Genomic DNA, 18,240 nt, shown 5'->3' with positions numbered 1-18,240 from the left:
GTCTGGGAAACAATGTCTTTTTCTTTGCAGAAAGTTAAGTGGTTAAATACTTTAGATAGACTGACCCAGTGCATTTGTAACTAAGGTATCTCTAATCCATATGCCATCTTGTTATCAAGCCACTGAAGTGGGAGTGGTTCTGGCAAACAAATCCTCCAGATCCCTGTAAGGCAGGTAATGTGGATTTCCATATCCCGGCTGAATACCTTGTCAGTATTTTATTAGGTGACCAACTTGTCTATAGGTAAAACAGTAGTTTGTCTTGCTTAAAAATAAGGTAGTTCAGTCGCTAAAGTAATAACTACAGAATATCGTTGTAGTGTTTGAGATTCAGAATGGGCCAGCTGTTGTGCAGAGTGCTGAGCTGGAGGATGCTGTGTCACCTCACATAAGATGATGATCCCTCTTCTATGCAACACCAGGTGGGCTTGGTGCTCAGTATTGGGCATCACTGTAGTATGAGGTGCTCTGGTCCCACGGATGAGATTGAGACAGAAAGTTCTGTTAGGAAATAGTGGCTATGAACAAGCTGCAAGTGAACAGGAGAGTTTAACTGAAAAAGTGAATTGGCAAAAGGGCTTTGGTAACAGTCACAGCACCAGAAAGTCCTTGTTTTTTCCACAGCCTGCTGCTAGTTCTGTGTTACTGAAAATGAAGACTGTGCGTCTCATTACCAGGAATCAGAACATGCTGTAAGCTACTTTGCATGTGAGCTACCTATTTATTTTGCTGTAGCCTGTTTTGGAGTAGCATTGGTTAATTGAACTGTGCATCTTTGGTTTTGCATAACTGAGTTATGAAATTAAACTGATTCTTCTACCTAGTTATCATGAATATTTCCCCGTCTTGTGGTGTATGTTGTCTTTGTGAGGCTCTTTGTGGGCATCTCGTGAGTCAGGGAAGGATAGAGGTAGACAGTGCTATTTAACAGCAACTTTTAATGAAGTTTAAAATTGTTGGGGGGCAGGAGGCTGTTCCAGCCTACAGCTCCTGAGCTGGGAGTGAGGCAGGGGTCGGCTGCTGCTTCTTCATGTTATCTCCGGTAACGGAGGTAGCATGAAGGGCGACGGCCTGAGGGTGGGCGAGGTGGGCATTGGGAACAATTTCATCTCCAAAGAGCGGTGCTGCAGCGGCACAGCAGCACGGGGAGCGCTTCACCAGCCTTGGAGGCGGTCAGGCACCGTAGGGGTGCGGCACTGAGGGCTGCGGTTCGGTGGCAGTGAGCTCATAGCGAACGGCCCTTTTTTTTTTTTTCCTGCTGGTTTTTGAACGCCTCTCGCAAACCCTCGCTCAGGGCGGGCGGGCCTTGAGGGGAGGAGAACGGGGGAGAGAAGAGCGGGATTACAGGCGGTGTCTCTGCGGGAGGTGAGGACCCGAGCTCCGCCCGCCTCGCAGCGCCGCGAGCCCCGACGCCACGTTAGGCGCTGTGCGGTGGCTCCGCCCGCGCTGAGGCTGAGGGCCGGGCCGCGCACCGTCGCCGCCACCGCCACAATTTTGTCCGCCCCGCGCCGCCGTCGTTGGGGCCGGCCGGGGTGAGAGGTGACGGCTGCGTCCCCGGAAGCGGCGGCGGCAGAGGGAGGAGGAGGCGGAGGAGGCGGGTGTCCGGGCCGCGGCGACGGACGGGAGCGGCCCTCCCCGCCCCGCAGCCCCCCGGCAGGGCAGGGCAGGAGGATGCTGCAGAGCCCGGCCCGCCGCCCCTGAGCCCCGCCGCCGCCTCCGGGCCTCCACCCGCCCGGCCCGGCGGCATCTTCCCCCTTCGGGCGCCGGTAAGGCGGGCTGGGACGGGCCGGGGGTCGGTCGGGCCGTGGGATCGCAGCGGGCCTTCACTACGGGGCACTGTAGATATTTCCGTTTCTGAGTAGCAATTCTTTTGCTATTTTATCTTTTTTTTTTTCCCCTTCCTGTTTCCTTATCGCGTTCTCTGTTTGCTTTAATCTCTATCTGAAGGTTTTATCCCGTTTTAAAAATAATACTTCCCGTGCGGTACGGCCGCTGGGTGTCTGAAGTTCGGATCGAGCAGTGCATCATAAGCACAGAACTGCGCACCATGGGAACGCTTCAGCCTGACAAAGGAACGAGCAGAGCCCAGGGCTCCCTGCCTCCTCTTCCCTTGCGCTTCAAAGCTCTGCCTTCCTCAGGAGATGTCCTGAAATTGCTTCTGCCCCCTGTTATCTGTTTTTCTCTGCCCACGTTCCTGTGAGACAACCCCGTGGCTCTGGGTATGAATCCCTAAACGCTGCTTTCTGCATCCTTGTTTGTACTTTAGGGAAGTTTGATGATGCATAGCATGTCCTGAAATGCGAGTGGTGTTTAAGCCTGGTCAGTCATTAACTTGGTCTTATAACTGTTGGTGTTCTGAGTAAATGGGTGTTGGATGTGCCAGTGCCAGGCTGGGAGCATGGGGTGGCTGTGGGTTCACCCTGTGCCACACACCCACCTGCACAATGGGGGACAGCACTGCCAGCAACCGAGTGGAGATAAGAGAATTCTGAGTCCTGCTCAGAAACTGAGTGCTCTCTGACCCCAGAGTTCACTTCTCCCAAGGAGGATTAAGGCCTCTGAAGCTCTGTTGCTTCCCATGATTTGAGGAGTGGCTCTGCACAGATGAACGTGATTCTTTTCCACTTGAAAGACAAGAATTGAAACAGCAGTGCAGGATTGGCTCTGTGCCGTCTGAGGTTTGGAGCAGGGCAGCAATTGCATGACCAGGTGTCCTTCATGTGGGCAGGGGCTGGGACTGCACGGTCTCAGGGCAGAGCTCCTACCCAGGGGTGCAGCTCCCTTCCCCAGTGAGCACTGCCTGGCAGCTGAACTTCTTTTAGACATGATCCTGTTTTACTAAATGAGCCCCAAGCGAAGCATTAATGAAAACGTTTGGTTTGTTGCTTTTTCCCAGATCTCCTCATGCCGCTATTAGGAGTTTTATTTTTGGAGAATAAAACTGCTTCCCAGGTGTCAGAACTCCCCACTTTTATGTATGGAAAGCTGTGCCCTGGCTGACAGGCTTTGTTGGTTATCCATGTGTAGAATGACAGCCATATTCAGGCTAGTTTGGGTTAAGCAAATTACAGTTATGCTTCTTTGGGTCAGGTGTAGATACCGACACTATATTACTAACCCAGCTTTGACATTTGATATTGCTATCAGCTGTTGCCTACTTGTTTCAGTCCTTTTGGCCATATTTGCATTCTTTTCCCTCACTGTGGCTGCCGGCTCTGCTTCTGCCCTTCTTAGCAGTCAGCGTTACCCTCTGTCCCCATGCTCTGCTTTGCCATTTATTTCCACTAACACCATTTCCGCAGTCATCATTCTTGGGATTCGGGCTGCATACCTGTCTGCTCTCTGTCTCATTACAGTTCTCATTACAAACTGAAGAAGCTTTTTGGGGTGTTCTTACTGAAGAATTCCGTGCCTCATTCCTTAATGTGTAGCCTTAATGAAGTCAACCATTAACCTGTGTACACTGGTTGCTAAACCAGTGTGTATTAAAATGTTATTGAGATTTTAATTGCTTCCTGAGCTGAGCCTTTCTGTGAACTGTGTTTTTTTTGGCTGCCATCAGTACAGTAAACAAAATTTGCTTTCTAATGGAAATTTATAACAACTGCTTCTACTGAGCAGATCCTATACAAATGAATCATTTGCCTTTTGCTTTCCACTCCCAGGCTGTCATATGTAAGAGCTGGGCTAATGGTTGGGCTAGATGATGTTTCTGCTCATTCCAACCTTAATGATTCTGTGGTATATAATTTGTAACATCTAAATTTTAGATGCGAGGACTTTGAAGTTCTATGCTATTTTATGTTATCCTGCTGTTATGCTGCAGTCTGCATGATCCAGACTATAAGTCATGCCGTAAGTCATCACTTTGGCTTCCAACAGTTGGAAGGTTTTAGAGATGCCCAAGCCAGAACTCTTGCATATGAAAACACACTCTTCCCGTCGCTCTGATCATTGGCAGACGGGGCTGTGTTCTGCACTTTGGCAGCAAAATGGCTGTTTTCAGGCAAAAGTTGGGTTTACTTTTTATTTTACAGCTGTTTGGATGAGTAAAAGTTTTAGATAAGTGTTCCTTTTTGTTTTTTAACCCTTCGGCCTTTATTCTGTTTTCTGCCTTTGACAGAAATTACACACAGGAACTTGGGCTTATGAAATTCAGTATTTATTTGAGCCTTCAGATTGACTCCAATGATCGGATCGCTTCCCTTCTCTGCCTTTGTTTTACGGGTGGAGCTGAGATGTTTGCTGGTTCTGTAGCTCTTGAGAATGTTGAAATGTTTAATTGCACTTCAAAACATGCTTCAAGAGGTGGAAAAATACAGTTGGTGCAAGTATGAAGGGTTCGACTCTGTTGAGTCCCAGGATTCTCACACTTCTGCTTGTGGAATGACTCCATTACCACAGTAACATCAGGAAATAATCTCTTTTTCAGCAGTAAGGCTCTCACGGTCACTCAGCGTCACGCAGCATCTTTGGCCTGTGCTCCTCAGTTGGCCGTTTCCATGGCAGAGTTGTGTGCTTCCTTCTTCCTGGGAAAATGTTCCTTTATCAGGAGAGAGATTTACGGGATGGAATAGGTCTGAGAACAAGCAGAGGTTGCCATGAGCCTGCTGAGCTCAGGGTTATTGTGCTTACAGTGATGGAAGGACACCAGGGCATGTGATCTTTTCTCCTGTCCTTGCTAAGGCTGCCTTGCTGTTAGTCTTTTCCTGGCTGAAGAGCCATGCAGTTGTTTGAGTTGGAATGGTCGTCTGGTGCAACTCCCAGAGAAGACCAATGGTGTTTCCTCTGAGGCTGAAGGATGGAAGGAGGGGAGGAGAATCAGCCATTGGGGAAAGCATTGTGTTCAGGTGGATTCTTCAGTCCCAAGGCAGAGATGTCAGCAGGCTGTGCAGTTTCACCCCACAGTGACTCCATATGGTTCCTAAAAGATGAACTGAAGAACCTCCTTTATTTTATTCTTCCATAATCATCAGTATGGAAAATAGTGAAGGGTTGGACTTGATGATCTCAGTGGTCCTTTCCAACCTCAATGGTTCTATGAAAAATAAGTCCTCTTATGACATAAGTGGGAAAGCTCTCTATTTTTTGCCAGCTGCATGTTTTCTGGAAATGTTTTGATTGCAAAAAGAAAATATTTATCTCACGACTTGGTGTTTTAGGTGCTAGACATTCCATTTTGCTTGAAGAGAAGGAAGCCAAATTAAATCCAAGATAATTTTGGTGCCCGCTGCTGTTTACTCTTCTGAAACGAGAAGTGCTTTGGTGTGAGATCAGCACTGTGTCTTTGTTTGTGTGTCACTCATGGGCAATCACAGCTCAGCTGATTTGTGCTGGAGGGTTTTTCTGGCACAGAGCATCGCTTTGGATCAGGGTGGTTAACCCTGAGGTGACCCATCCCCAGTGCCCGGAGTGGTGCTGGTAGTGGTGCATCTCAAAGAACATCATTGGTCATAAAAATGAACTGCAGAGTGGGGGTGAGGTGCTTTTAAGTGCAGAGAGATGGGCAGACGTGGAACACGCAGAAGGGGAAATATCGTGAAGGAAATAAGTTGATTCAGAGCTGCCTGTGCAAACGATGTTAGGCAACACCATGGCAAGAGACGTGAAGAGGTTATGTCATGTGTTTACTTTCATCACTTTGAAATTCATCTTTTTTCTTTTGGCAGTGGCAGTTTTAGTCCTGTGATACCTGTACTAATACAACATGAGGTTCTGTTGTTGTTGTTGTGAGTCGGGCTCTTTTGATGTGAACTCCCAAAAAATGAATTTTTACCCTTCTGCCGTGATTTTACCGCATTCACTTTTTGGTCTTTGCGGTAGACATCAAGATTTCCCTTGGAAAAACTCATGGATGTGTATCAGCCATCACCTTTTCTCCATACCCTTTTAAATACAAACCAGGAGCAATTGTTTGTGCTGCTTTCCTGAGGTTGCTGTGTTAACCCCTGAGCTATCCTGGTGGAAAAGTGCTCTAAACTGCAGAACCAGAGGGAGAGCAGCCGGCAGCAGCGCTCCAGGCCTCTCTCTCAATTACTTATTCATTCAGCTAAAAGTGAAATGTGATCTTGTTTGCCTGACCTGCCAGGAGGTAATAGCATTCCGTTTCTTTTCTTAACTATGTGAAAGAGAAATGGAAGTTTCAATGGCATCCTTCAGGTTATTCATTTACACAGGGGAAGCTGTGAGCTCCGAGGAGAGGCGCAGCCGCCCTGCGTTCCTAACCAGCTCAGCAGAAAGGAACAGCATCAGTGTACGGACCATTACCCAAACCCAGAGCTGTGGGAGTACACAGTTTGGCTTCTCTGCCCTGATCTCTTGCACAAATTCATTGGTAATTAATGCTGTTCAAACATTATTTTCCTAAAAATTGTTTCTTGGGGCAGCAGCGTGGCGATGCTGCTCATAATTCTGCTTTGCACAAGCTGTGTCCAATTGCTGTTTTCGTGGCAGCTTGGGTATTAAAATCCACAGTTGTTCCCTTTTCTCTCCAAAGGCACATTACAGTTCAGCTTTCAGCTTTTTCTAATTGCTTGCAAAGCTGCTGACTTGTGGAAGCACATTAGGCACCCGGCGCTGTAAAGCTGGTGATCTCTTACATAAAAATATTAGCCCCAATATTTTTGTGTGCGTGCTTTTCAGCATGTTAGCTTTTATGGCCTAGTTTAGACCCTCTGGTAAAACAAGAACCTTAATGGAACAGTTGGAAGCCCCTTTAAAAGGGGATCACAGCACTGCGTGTGCTCTGGGTGATGTTCAGCTTTGATTAACGGCTGTAATAAAGCTTGCATCTGTGGTGTTATTTTCCCAAGGAAATCCAGGAGGGAACACTGAATACAAGCCTGCTTTTGGTTTGTCTGGTCTATTTCCATCCCACTGTGCTTTTAGGTGGGTTGCTGGGGGGGTTTAACGAGGGCTGGTGTAGGAGATGGGCTGCCAGCAGGAGGATGAGAGGCAGGATGTGCTGAGCAGCCCAGCATGGATCCTCCCAACAGCAGCACTCCCTGCCCCTCTGTGCCACCTCCAAGGCTTCTCTGGTGGAGCTTCTGCTGCTCCTGGATGAGGACAGCAGTCTTGGTAAGGTGTGTGCTTGTCATCACCTCTCATCTTTCCCTCTTTCCCTTCTCTCTGCTTTCTCTGCACTGTCCAGGACACGCTGTTTGTGTGACGAGGTGCTTGCAGCATCCCGTCCATCTTGCTGCCAGCTTTCCTGGGCTTTGCAGAAGGGCCAAAAATCAGTCGATGGTGTGAAAAATAAACCCAGGTTGTGATTTTGTGCTGTGCAGTGAGCCCTGATTCCCTGTTTCAGCAGGGTTCTCTGCAGAACCCCTCTCTGCAGGGGAGCAGACAGGGAAGGCTCTGTGCTGTGTTACTGCTGCAGCCCAGGGCTGCCTCACACACCTCATGATCTCTTCTCTGGAGCCATGGTGCAGGTTTAGTCTATGTTTCTGCCATCAGAAATAAACAGAAGAAGTTGCAGTTGTTGTATATGGTGGGATCTGAAGAAACTTTGAAAGCTTGTCCTTTTCCTGTTCTTGCTTTCTTTTGGCTCCCTGTGTCAGAGCACAGCTCTCACTCTCCCTCCTCCAAACCTATCCCCCTGCATCCTTCCACTGGTCAGGCTCCAGCTGGGCTGGAAGTGACATGTGCTTCTGATAAGAGTCAATGAGAACCATACAGACCTGCAGGCAGCAGTCTCCAGCTTAATTAAAGGTTATCAGATCTGTATGAATGCTCAAACGTTAACCACTTCAGTGCTGAATTCTTCAGACACTGGTCTCAAAGCTTGCCTTTTCCTGGGAGTTTTTGGGGCAGGTGGTCTGTAGCTATAGGAATAGCCACCTTCCTTATGATTTAGCTGGGATTAGAGCCTTTGTAAGCCATGCTGTCAGACAGCAGTAAGAGGTTTGCTTCACCTTTCCTTCTTGCAGCTCTGGAGGTAGTGCTGCAGGGCTGCCTCCAATGCTTGAACGTTTGCTTCTTGTGCAGGGATGTAGGAAAGCTGACACAGATTTAACACAGCCTGCAAGTCAAACTCTGCAAATGGGAAAAAAATAAAAAAATAAAAAAATCTGGGAGGTGAATCAGACAAAATATTGGATTTTGGACAAAAGTAATGATTCGGTGCGTTTCCTCAGCACATTTGGAGTCCTCTCCTTGTTCACAGACTCTAGCAGAAGTTCCCTAGCTGTGTGAATCAAAGAGCCGTGCTCTTCTCCCCACCAGTGCTGTTGTTGGGTGTTTCTGACAGCAGGATTCCTGATGAAGAAGCCTAAAATCCCCCTGGGCTGCTTCCTGATCCCATTTTGAAGGTACTGTGCTTTAGGGATAGGGGGGAAAGAAGTGTTTTAAGGCTTTAGCTCTGACTTGAAGAGCAGTTGAAGCAGAGATGTGCAGAGTTTGATCTGTGGGCTGCATTACGACTTGCATTTGAGGAGTCTGAATATTACTGGGATTGGAGAGTCACAGCATATTCTGCATGGGTAAGTGGGGAGGTGGCTGGTTTCATTGCTCCTCACCAGTATCTGTGCTAGAAGCTGTCCTCGTTTCTTAAAAATCTCTTCCCAGGGAGCTAAGAATGTGAGGTTGAATGTATTTTGATTCTTGTGAACGTGTTTTGATTTGTTTTACCTGAGACACACCAGTCTGTGTTCAGTGACCAGTAGCAGAGTTCTATCATTGAATCTCATTTTCAGTGCACAATTGGATGTTTTTATTGCCAAACTTCCGTCTTCCCTACTCGCCCACCCCACCCCGGAGCACACAGCCCCAATCACTGCTGTGACCTTCTTTCTTTTTCAGGTGAACAATCAGAATAATGTTCAACATAAACCTGTTGGAGAACCTGAAGGTTTACATCAGCAGCCGGCCTCCGCTCGTGGTCTTTATGATCAGCGTAAGCGCTATGGCAATAGCTTTCCTGACACTGGGTTATTTCTTTAAGATCAAGGAGATCAAGTCACCAGAAATGACAGAGGTATGGCACAAGCACTGATTGTAAAACATCCCCAACGCTAACGAGTTCTATTTTCCCCCCTCAGAAACCCTTCCATGGAAGTACACAGTCTTATGGGATATTGTCTTTGATATGCTCCCTGCTGATTTTAATAGGAAGGTGACATTGGTGTGAATGTTTGAATAGTTTATTTTAGTTTCTGGGTGAGGCCGAACCATCTGACGTGGATCTTCCTTAGAGTAACCAGGAGCCATTCTTTTCCTCAATCCCTTGTGTCAGCTAGCTTGTTTGTGAAACTTCTGATCTTATCTAGCACTGCTGTTCCATAATGAGGGGAGCCTTGTTGGAGTGTGCTCATACTTTGAGCTTGGTGAGAATGGACCGAACCAGTGCATTCATTCTGGAGTTTAAAGGAGGATGTTCCTGCTGCTTAAGCCAGGCAGCAGTCAGGCAGTGGTTGGGACTGAACACCAAACACTCATAAACTACTTGCCTGTTGTTGAGATGGCCATGCAGGTGTTTGTGTTCACTTCCTGAGCTGTGTAACTTGCATTGGGTGGCTTGGAACTGCAGCTCGGTGGTTTGCAGCAAGGACTGTGCTGCTGCAGGAGGGGCAGCCTGTGGTTAGCTTGCTGATCTGTGCTAAATCTTTGCATTTGTTTTAAGGACTGGAATACTTTCCTCCTGAGATTTAATGATTTGGACTTCTGTATATCTGAGAACGAAACCCTGAAGCATCTCATCAATGACACCACAACTCCAGAAAGTACAGTCACCAGCGGGCAGGCGAGATCTTCCACGCAGTCCCCACAGACTCTTGAGGACTCTGGTCCCATCAACATCTCTGTTACAATCACTTTGACACTGGACCCACTCAGACCATTTGGCGGATATTCCCGCAACATCACACATCTAAGTTCCACCATTTTTGGACACCAGATTGGACTCTCAGGTATGCAAGACTTGGCTTTTATAAGTTTGAACGATACCCTAAACTCTCCAGTGTCATAAATAGGAATCGTTAAGGTTGAAAAGACCACTGAGATCATCTCTGCCAACCACTGATCACTTAATCCAACCATCAGCTTTAGCTTTGATAATGTATCTTTAGCTTCAGAAATGTATGTTACCAGGTATGTTGTGAGTGCAGTCCTATGTGGAGCTCTTTTCTTTGCTAGAGAAACTTTTCCCTGCGTTCAGAATGGGAAAGAATCTTCAGATTTGCCAGGATGAGGCTTTGCAGTGTGAAGCGACAAACTGAATGACAATGGAAGGTTATTTTTAGGCCAAAAAGTTCTAGGCAACAAAACCTTCAACAAGTGACCCCTGGGAGAGTTGTGTCTCGATACAACTTCAAATGTTGGTCACATTTCAAAGGCATTAATGGTGTGTGCCTCAGCATATCTTCTAAGAAATACAGATCTAATATCTGAAGTGTGTACAGCATTTTAATATTGCAGACAGCAACAAATGCTTGAAATTTCTGTGGTATGAAGACCTCTTACGTGGCTGTTCTGACAGTTTTGTTAGGAGATAACACTGTTAGTAATAGAACCTCAGTGAATGTAAGCTTTTAGCCCAGGTTGCATTTCATAATCATATCAGAAGGTGTCTTCAGCCTGAGAGATCTGGAAACAAACAGTAGTCATAGCTGTAAATCTGTGTTCTTGTATTGTGTGTTGTTTTGTTATTGCTTTATGAGCTATCAGATGCAAATTCTGTTTCAAGTAGCCTGGATTTATTTTCCATATGAAGATGAACAAATCCACGTGGAGTACAGTGCTCAATCTGCAGTCCAGTATCTGCTAGCATCCTTTCAGAAATGTGAACTTCTGATAAAGCAAGTGTTCAACAAAATCTTAAGTGGGAGAAAGGCAATAAGTTCTTTTACTTTCTAATACAATTATCTGAACGTGTATGGTTTCACTTACAAGTATTGAGGTTTTCATTTCTGAGAGGAGCCTGATGCCCTCACTTCTTCTGGGGGCAGGAGAGATTAGAGAGGCCAGCAGCTGTTGGCTTTTGTTGCTGTTCCTGGGTTGGTTTTGTTGGTTTGCTTTGCAATTTCTTTGTTTGCAGGGGCTTTGTTTCGTTTTGTTTATTTGGTTTTAAACATTCTCTTTGCTTTCTGCATTGTTAGTAGAGATACCAAGTGACTTCAAAGGTACAGACTCAGGCTAAGGTTGCCTTCTTCATCAGTTGCACACTGTCCTATCCCTGTGGTTGCTGCTCAGATACTTCTGTGATTGAAAACCAGCTTTCTTCCTCTCCTCTCTTTTCTCAAAGGCAGAGAATCCCACGAGGAGATAAACATTACGTTCACACTGCCGGCTGCCTGGAATTCAGACGACTGTGTTCTTCATGGTCACTGCGAGCAGGTTGTCTTCACAACCTGCATGACTGTGACAGCAGCCAGCAATGTATTCCCTGTCACAGTGTAAGTGGATTTTAAACACTTCATAGACTGGTTGCTGGGAGATTAACCTCTCAGCAGCTTCTTTGAGGCTGGCACATCCTGATGGATGATGTTGTGACTGTGCAAATGGTGTGCTTGCTTTCCTTCCCCCATTGATAGAACCCTGTCTTGAGTCTGGAGGGTTTTGCTGTCTGTCTGCAACGCTAGATTTTTCTGAGGGTGTTTTGACTCCAGGCACACCTGCCTTTCAGCATGCAACCTGTGATTTAAACTTCAGTAGGAACAATGGAATCAATGAAATTTAAGATATCCTATAATGCAGTTTCTCTGCCTGGTATGAGAGCTAAGGCTTGACTCGGAGGTTCTTATCCTCTTCCCTGCTGACAGATCAGCAGAAGCTGAATGTTGCTTTGCTGCCAAACCCACTAAGCACAGCCCTTTCATCACAGTCATTTCTCTTTGTCTCCTCTGAACCCCTGACACTATGCAGTGTACTGGGGAAGACCATCAGACGGGTTCTCTTGACTGTACGAAGCCATATGAAAGCCAGTGTTTTTCTAATTAAGCTGTGGGGTGCTGGCTTACTGGCACAACATGCAGTTAAATCCTAATGTTAGGATAGTGATCATTTGATGTTATATGCTCTCTTGGCTAATCCTTGTTTTTTTTTACTGTTTTGGAGATCCTGAATAAAATTGTATTTTATGCAGCTACAAAGACATAGGCATAACTCTGTCTTGTAACTCAGTCTTACTGAATGTAGAGAATGGCAATTAGCATGCTAATTATTTCTGTTTTTCTGCAGTCAGCCACCACATTGTGTCCCTGAAACATACAGCAATGCTACGCTTTGGTACAAGATCTTTACCACAGCAAGGGACTCTAATACCAAGTATGCACAGGATTATAACCCCTTCTGGTGTTACAAAGGAGCAATTGGAAAAGTGTATCATGCTTTAAATCCCAAACTAACTGTTATAGTTCCAGATGTAAGTGCCACATCATTTTTCTATCTTATGTTGAGGAAATGCTTAGCTGTAGTTTAAGTGAATACGATTCTGTTCATGTCCTAAAATAGTCAGATGTAGTGATGGCTTACTGTGTAGTGCAGGGGCTGAGACAGAGTTAGGTGTGCTTTACCTGTGGTGGGTGTGATGCTCTTTGTGTTATCTCCAAGGTCCTTGCAACTTGTAATAACCAGCTTTTATGTTTGGAAGTCATTTGGCAAAAAGCACTGCTGGTATATGGGAGGAGATCTCTAGCACAGATTTTTGACATGAGGAGCATTTTTGGCTCTTTATGTGCCACAATCATTACAATGCCAGCCTTGTATAGGGGAGAAAGCTGATTCATGAAGTAATTTCTGTGCTGATTTGGTAATTATTGCTTTAATAGAAAGTGTCAACTACTGGTGCATTGTCAGTGAATGGTTTTAATTCCCCATGCAGGATGATCGCTCTCTAATAAACCTACATCTCATGCATACCAGTTACTTTCTTTTTGTGATGGTGATTACAATGTTCTGCTATGCAGTTATTAAAGGCAGACCAAGCAAACTGAGACAAAGCAATACAGAATTCTGCTCTGAAAAGGTGAGTTTGTGTAATAACAAAGTACTGACTCTGATAACATAAAGCCTCCTTTTGTATGTACTGCAGACTGGTTGCTCTTATCTCTTGAAATGTAGATTTAATTCCTTTTCAAAGAGACAGGAGTTTTTTCATCGTGGGCAGTAAGGAAGGGTGCTGCAAAATGCAGGTGTGTGCTGTGTAGATCCTCAGGTAGATTTCTCTCCTGCAGAAGTGGATTAGTGCAGTTCAGTCAGTGCCATAATACGACTGCCACTCCACTTCTGATGTTATTTTGTATGTAACATGGATTAGATGGCACTGAGTGGGTTTATCTTTCACCACAACTGACTGAAAATAAAATACAATTTTTGAATCAAATGTAAAAATACAATTTTTAGTGGCTGCTAATCAGAATTAAAGCAATCACAAAGGTAATGGAACAGTCATTATTCAGTACTGCATTGGAGCTGCACGTTGCTTGCAGGATTAAATATGAATGTGTTTATTGTAAAGTAGGAAGTGAATGCTGGCTCCTTTTGATCTTAATGACGTTTTATAGTATAAGCAGTTTTGTTCTGTATTGTTTTTAAACAGATTATGCGGAGCACAAAACATTTTCAGACTTACTTTGATCCTTTCCAAGGTAGACTTTCAAGGTTCTTTGAAAAGCTGGAGGGCAGATATGCCAGCTGTGTGGAGATAAGCAATATCACTGTTACCAGATCAAGAATTTGACTTTAACAAAATGTTTTCTTTTTCTTCTGTTTAGGTTGCTTTGTCAGAAGCGTAATCCATCCTCTCATCTTACTGAGAATGACTGAGAACCGTAATCATTGCCTGCTGAACCCAGAATGGGTCTTGACACTCTGTGAATACATTATCTTGCAATGTTGGTTTATTCCAACCAAAGACATTTCAAGTGCCTGTAATTGACTTGTACATATTTATAAAGGTGTATTCAGAGTAGATGATGCACTTGTTCCGCATTGTAGTGCGGCCAGAAGCGTTCAGTCTTTACCTGTGGACATAGCTGAATGTTGGTGTAGATATGTTTAGTGATATGGCTACATATAGTCAGAGCAAGATATTTTTGTCTAGCTGCATCTGGGCAGGTTAAGATGCCTTTGCAAATGTCTCAAACCAACAAATCTTTGTTATTTGCCCAATGATATGTACAGTGTGTTTGAAACGGTATGCACCTTTGATATAATACTGCATTTCCAGAGCCACCAATCTACTACATGAGTTCAATGTGTGTTTGTGTGGCCTGATACCTTCTTCCATTTGCTCCTTGCTTGCAAGAAAAGATATCAACAGTTTTAGGTTTATTTTTGGGGGAAAAAAGAAATACATATACACATTTTAATAGTGCTGTATTTAGGACAAACTTGTGCTTTTATTCATAGTAAAAACTTAAGAAGTGAAGTCCCATTTTAAAATCTTTCTTATTGAAAACTAAGTTTGATTCTTACTGTTATTTTTTTTTCCATTTGGCCCGCTGAATGCCAGAGGGTCAGTCAGCACTGAGACTGCCTGGGAAGCTTTCTGCTTGGCCTCCCATCTGCAGCCCTCAACCCTGGAACGTGCATCCATGCTGCAGAGCAGCTCTCTGTCAGCCTTCTTTCTAGAAAGTGACACTTGGTAAAAAGCTGCATTGTGCTGTCTGTGGGGGCTTTGCACAGCCTCAGGCAACTGCAAATAATGAAAGGAAAAGAAATCCTGTCCTCTGTTACAAAGCCTCACTCTGGGGCTCTCCATCCATCTCTGAAGGGCAGCGGAAAGTGTCACTTTTATTAGCTTAGGCCAATCTCCATTTAATGCTGTCCACTCAGGGGAAGATGACAAGGAGGGAACCAGGGCTGTCGTAATCAAGGTCAAAGAAACCACACAGTAAAATTCATACTGTTCTCTGTGTCCATTCTTCAATCAGAGGAGCTTTATTATGTGTTTTTTTTCTCTTTTCCATTCTGGCTTTTGCTGTTTATTTCCCTCATGTTATTCAGTAACCTCATTAATTTTCAGGAGTTGTGGTTTTCCTGCAGACATTTCCACCACTGCTTTTAAAATCTCACTGGTTGCCTTAACTGACCTTCCATCTTCTCTGTGTAGCTTAGGTCTGCAAAAATACACTTAGGAGCTTTTTTCTCTCTCTTTTCCTTTGATAAACTTCACTCTACACAAAACAAGATGACTCAAGTCAAAATCTTACAGTCTCCATTGTGCTGGCATAAGATTCTTAGTTTATTACTAATAGACACTGTTGTGGATTGTACCCTGCTGGTCTGTAGGCCTGTATATATAAGACTTCAGCATTCAGTAAGTTTGCTTCAGATGCTCTGAAGAGCAGCCAAGGGCCACACTTTTTGATTAGAACATTTCCATTCCAGAATTCAGTTACTTAAGCAGTGGTAACTAAGATATTTTTTTCTCCAGCGATGTTAAAGCAAAGCTCAAGAGATGGCCCACTTTGAAGTCTAGGGATAAAAGGAAGCTTCCAGTTTTCTCCTGATGCTGCTATGGGCTAATATTGCTTCACTGACGTGGGTCAGCAAGGTAAAGCAGCTTCTCATGGAAATTGTCTGGGCTGTTTCTGATCCATGCAAACCACCTTCTGCTTTAGTGCTGACTGTGTTGCCTGGGAGGGTGGCTTGGTGTGGGGACCAAAGGCAGGAAGAGGAAAGTGATTGGGGTGGTGCTGCAGGTTCTAGAAATACCTAGAGAACACTGATAGTTACTCCTTTAAAAAAAGCAAACCCACCTCCTTCCAGCAAACTAAAAAGCCACCTCCAGATGTCCCATTTACAAATTGATCTGTTGGGGAAAAACATATGGATGTATATTTATTTTTTTAAATTTGGCTTTGCTATTTGGTAATGAGAGGAGCCTGCTTTGTGGTTCATTACCCACTGTATGGAAATACAGAGAAATAGTTGAGATTGTGACCAATGGAAGCAAAAGGGAAAACGTTAAAGAGCTGTGTTTTTGGCCTTAGTTTTTCCCTTTGCCCCATTATTGCAGCAGGGAGGAAGGCGTCCATCAGGTTGGGTTGCTGCAATCCTGAGGAATATCAGATTGTTCCTAGGCATGATGTAAAAACAAGTTAAATGCAGCCGAACAGAAAAATAAAAACTTAATATTAGAGTTCAGATCATATTGATCTTTCCTTTTTTTTTTTTTTTTTTTTTTTTTGTTGTTTTCTTTTTCTTTTGAACTATGACTTGAATCAGTTTTGATTCTATTTGTATGTGTTTTCTTGTTCTTAGAAAGCTGCCATTTTCTTTTGCGTTTTTCTTTGGCATTACATAGAAAATCTGAGCCTTGGTTTTCAACCCTCTGCAGGTGGTTGTAGGGTTAAGATGGCTTTTTTGTTTTGTTCTTACATTTCACTTGTCTCGTTGCATGACAGTTCATAGCTGATTTGGAAATGACATTTCTCTCCTAGATTAATTTTGTGTTTGTATGATGATGTGCATATTGCTTTGCAGAATAAAAACAATGAAGTTTACTCTGTTGTCTTTATTTCTCCCCTAGTTGCTATGGAGGTCTCAGAAACCATTTACATTACATCGACCCTTGGAAGAAATTGGTAGTGAAGTTGGTAATAGGTTGGAATTTCAAACGTTGCTGTACTTACAGTGCATGTAGAATTGATGGAGGAGTTTTGTATGTATCGTGGGGCAGGGAATCTAATGCTATAGAGTTGCTATAATGGAGAATTTATGACCTACTTATCTCTCCTGTTGCTTTTTTGGGGCTCTGCTTGTCTTTTTGTCCCTCTTATCAGGGACATAAGGCTCGCCTTATTGATACAATACAGGTCTCCGTGCTGAACACATCGGTGGAGCAAATGCTGTTTGTCCTTCATGTTGGCAACGTTCTTTAGGTTTAGCAGCAGAATGTGTTGATTTCTCACTGCAGCAAGGTCCTCTGAAAGAAACGTAAGAGAAACGAACCCTTGTTTGCTCTGGTCTCAGCTTCCTGCTGGCCTTGGTGGTTATCAGGCCCTCCTTCCCAGCCTCCTTGCTGCAGGTGCTGTGTTACCCAGCTGAACCCAAACCAGTTCCTGAGCATTCCTCAGTGCCTGCAGGTGGCTTGGGATCGTTAAAGGGCATCTGTGGATGGCTGTTGAAATCAAGATAATAGAACTCGTTAAATTCCAGCTCCAGTTACTGCACAGCTGGAACAAGCTGCACCTGTTTGTTTTCAGTGCTGGAGAAAAGGAGAGAAAGACCTGGGGCTGTCCTTCAAAGCTTGTTACAAGCTGGGCACCGTGTGCTCAACAGACACAAGGCCAGCCTGTGTTGCTTCTCTGGAGGATGTGGTTCAAAGCATTCAGGCAGTGTTCTGACTCTGGGTGTTTCCAGATGGGGCCTATTGAAATCCTGTGACAAATGAGAGCATTGTTTAAAAGCGGAGCTGTAAAGTTGTTGCAGAGTTTTTGCTGGGGAAAGAAACTCTGAGAATTAACAGGGGAGGGAAAAAGTGAATTTAAGAGAATGGCTGTGACAAATCCCTTTGGTCTGGCTGTAGGAAGTCTGACTAGTTCTGATATATCTGTCCAGAGTTAGCACAAACGCCCTGTGCCAGCATGGTCTCTGAGTTCATCCATCACTATGAGTTAGCAGAGCAATCCTCTTGGCCTCTGCTGCACTCAGTCTGTCAGCAGTGAGGAAGAGAGACACTAGCACACGTCTGTGCTTGTTTTCCTGTTAAACAAACCCTCCCTCCTAACACACACAGCCTCTGGTTGGGAAATGCACAGGTATGTTCAGCAAGCTCTGTAGACGTGTAACTTCCTTGAAGAAAATCCTGTTTCTAGAGCTATCACTGCGTAAAAGCAAGAGCTATTACGTGTGAGTAAAAGCAAGGAGGATCAGCTGTGAATTCCCATTGGGGAAAACAATAAATGAAACCAGCCGAGGTCAGGCTGACGGGGCTGTGAGCTGTGAGTGTCCCTGTGCACTGCAGGCAGTGGAACCAGATGGCCTTTGGGGGTCCCTTCCAACTCCAACCGTTCCATGATTTAATCCTTTGTCTTTTTTCTAGAGCAAAGGCTGTCGGTGGTTCTTGACAAACCTCCTACGTAGGGAGAGTCTTGCTGTCATACAGTGCCAAAGCATTAAGCTGAGTTCTTTCAGGGCCCTCTCCTGGTTCCTCATAGCATGAGCAGCCCGAGGGATGTTTTATGCTGGTGGTGCAACAGAAGAAAACCTGGCTGCTGGGCTAATGTGCAACAGGACGTTTCCCAAAGCTGGAAGGGTGGGGTGAGCAGAAGGGATTCATTTGATAACGCTGTA

The 18,240-nt window shown here is 44.9% G+C and overlaps 1 protein-coding gene across 2 annotated transcripts; it reads left to right on the top strand.

Annotated features, from left to right (window-relative positions):
* Positions 1 to 1,566: 1,566 nt before the first annotated feature.
* Positions 1,567 to 16,448, top strand: TMEM248 (transmembrane protein 248). Of its 2 annotated transcripts, XM_052688987.1 has the most exons (8): positions 1,567 to 1,766; positions 8,168 to 8,312; positions 8,803 to 8,977; positions 9,623 to 9,908; positions 11,243 to 11,393; positions 12,178 to 12,361; positions 12,821 to 12,964; positions 13,713 to 16,448. In XM_052688987.1, the coding sequence occupies exons 3-8, from the start codon at positions 8,819 to 8,821 to the stop codon at positions 13,731 to 13,733; spliced, it is 945 nt and encodes a 314-aa protein (XP_052544947.1). In that variant the 5' UTR covers positions 1,567 to 1,766; positions 8,168 to 8,312; positions 8,803 to 8,818; the 3' UTR covers positions 13,734 to 16,448. The 2 variants fall into 2 exon arrangements, with proteins under 2 accessions (XP_052544947.1, XP_052544946.1); XM_052688986.1 differs by lacking the exon at positions 8,168 to 8,312.
* The last annotated feature ends 1,792 nt before the right edge of the window (positions 16,449 to 18,240 follow it).

Source organism: Tympanuchus pallidicinctus, unplaced genomic scaffold, assembly GCF_026119805.1.
Source record: "Tympanuchus pallidicinctus isolate F22 unplaced genomic scaffold, pur_lepc_1.0 scaffold24, whole genome shotgun sequence".
In the NCBI taxonomy this organism is placed as follows: domain Eukaryota; kingdom Metazoa; phylum Chordata; class Aves; order Galliformes; family Phasianidae; genus Tympanuchus; species Tympanuchus pallidicinctus.
The sequence above is the reverse complement of the archived record's forward strand: the minus strand, read 5'-3'. Positions and strand labels throughout refer to the sequence as shown.